This window comes from Ursus americanus, chromosome 30, assembly GCF_024610735.1.
Source record: "Ursus americanus isolate L20-20 chromosome 30, mUrsAme1.1.p, whole genome shotgun sequence".
Lineage (NCBI taxonomy): Eukaryota > Metazoa > Chordata > Mammalia > Carnivora > Ursidae > Ursus > Ursus americanus.
Genome location: NC_142156.1, coordinates 28322411 through 28324327, shown reverse-complemented (window position 1 = coordinate 28324327; position 1917 = coordinate 28322411). Strand labels below are relative to the sequence as shown.

The window sequence follows — 1917 nt, the reverse complement described above, 5'->3', positions numbered from 1 at the left end:
TAAGGGGAAGAGTCACCCTAGGAGAGGAGGAGGTCCCGTCGATCCCCACGACAGTGACCGGTGAGGTTCGTGTAGGTCCCAAGTAGGATGGCAGAACTGAGTAGGTAGCACCCGTGTCCAGCAGAAAGGAGATGGACTTACCCACTACCTGGAGTGTGACCCTGGGCTCAGCCTGGGTGAGAGGGGTGGCCAAGTGTGGGCTCCGTCAATCGTCCTCCAAGCCGAGCAGCTGGAAGGCCGGACTTACTGTCTCGGGGTTGCCCCCGTGTAGAGGCGCTGAGGATTCCCCGAGTGTAGGACAGTCTGATTTCCAGTGTCCCATCATGTGGCACTGAGGATACGGTGGAGTTGGCGCCTTTGGGTTGGGACATTGACGAGCCCAGTGTCCCTTGGCTCTGCATTTGAAGCAGGCCCCCAGAGGGGTGCGGCTGGCTGCTCCTCTCTGTTGGCTCCCGGAGCCGGCCAGCCGCAGGGCTGCTACCAAGGCCTGGGTCTGTAGCTGAACCTTCTGCTGGAGCCTGGCCTGCTGTTTAAGTTCAGCTGCCTCCTCTCGGGAGTTAAAGACTTTAAATGCCATTTTCACCAGGTCGGAAATGGGGGTCTGGGGGCCCTCCTCGGCCTTTTTTAACTTTTTCTGAATATCCGGTGCCGATTGGGAGATGAAATGAGTGGCCAGGACTGTGGCCCCTGCTGGAGAGGCTAGATCTAAGTGGGTGAACTGAGTCAAAGCCTCGGTCAGTCAGTTAAGGTATACGGCAGGGTTTTCATCAGGGGTCTGAATAATCTCCCTGATCTTATCATAGTTAACAGCCTTATTGGAGGCCGCCCGCATTCCGGTGATAAGGCATTGGATCATGTGGTCAGTCCCAGCCAGATTCCACGGCTGGGACTGCCTGAGCGCCGACCGGCATGGTGGCATCAGTCAGATGAACCTGATCGGCATGCTCTCGGGAGGCAGCCTGGATTCGTTCCCTCTCCTCAGTGGTGAGGGTGGTGGTCTGGACAACACGTAAGTCGTGCCAGGTAAGGTCATAGGCCTGGGCCAAATACTGGAATTCCTTAATGAAATTGTCTGGGTTGGCGGAGAAAGAGCCCAGGCGCTTTTCTATCTGGGAAAGGTCCTGCAGGGAGAAGGGCGCATGGACTCGGAAGACCCCTTCAGCCCTGGCAACCTCCCTCAAGGGGCAAACTAGGTCGGGGGAAAGATTCCGAGACCGGGTATGAGTGGAGATGAGAGGGGAAGGGAGAATGTCGGGGGGGGGGGGGGGCTCGGTGGCGGTCCCGAGGGGTAGAACTTCAGGAGCCGTTGGAGTAGCCGGACTAGGGACGGCTCTGGGGTCTGCGGGGGATTAGGGGATTCAGGCAGCTGAGGAACGGGATGGTAAGGGGGGGTGGAGGTACGAGAGGGGTCCTTATGGGGGGCCCCGAGAGGTTCTCAGGAGGTTCCGAGAGAGGAGAGAGAGAGAGAGGATCAGGGTCCTTGGGAGCAGTAGGCGGAAGGGTTGGAGGGGGAGAGCGGGCGAGGAGGACCTGAGAGGTCGAACAGCGGGAGCATAGTGAAGGCTGAGAGTGTAAGGCCCAGAAAGCCTGGACATAGGGGACCTCGGACCATTTGCCTTGTCGTCTACAGAGGTTGTCAAGATCCATGAGCACCTGATAATCGAATGTGCCTTCGGGGGGCCATTGTGATTGGTTGTCCAATTGATATTGGGGCCAAGTAACAGTACAGTAATGGATGAGGCGTCGCCTTCGTAGGTCCTGATCCAATTTCAGGGTTCAAAGGTTGGCCAGAAGGCAGCCCAGTGGTGTTTTAGGGTCGAATTTGGACTGGGAGGTTCCTATGGCCCCTTCACCTAGCAACTCAGGGCACGGAGGAAGGCGTCCCCTCGTCTGTGTGCTGGGTTGCGGTTCGGAAGG

General features: G+C 58.0%; 1 protein-coding gene across 1 annotated transcript; it reads right to left on the bottom strand.

The window, feature by feature from the left end:
* Positions 1 to 205: 205 nt before the first annotated feature.
* On the bottom strand, positions 206 to 1684 carry LOC148107474 (uncharacterized). The gene is made up of 3 exons (XM_087857175.1): positions 1654 to 1684; positions 918 to 1339; positions 206 to 601 (listed from the first exon to the last, which is right to left on the bottom strand). The coding sequence occupies exons 1-3, from the start codon at positions 1682 to 1684 to the stop codon at positions 206 to 208; spliced, it is 849 nt and encodes a 282-aa protein (XP_087713301.1).
* Positions 1685 to 1917: the final 233 nt, after the last annotated feature.

Excerpts from the sequence above, each read along its gene's own strand:
- LOC148107474 (XM_087857175.1), bottom strand. The coding sequence starts at position 1,684 with ATGGCCCCCCGAAGGCACATTCGATTATCAG. Across the intron at positions 1,340-1,653 it reads AAGGCACATTCGATTATCAG|ACCCCAGAGCCGTCCCTAGT; the intron begins GTGCTCATGGAT and ends AATCCCCCGCAG. Across the intron at positions 602-917 it reads ATCAGGTTCATCTGACTGAT|ACCCCCATTTCCGACCTGGT; the intron begins GCCACCATGCCG and ends GAGGGCCCCCAG.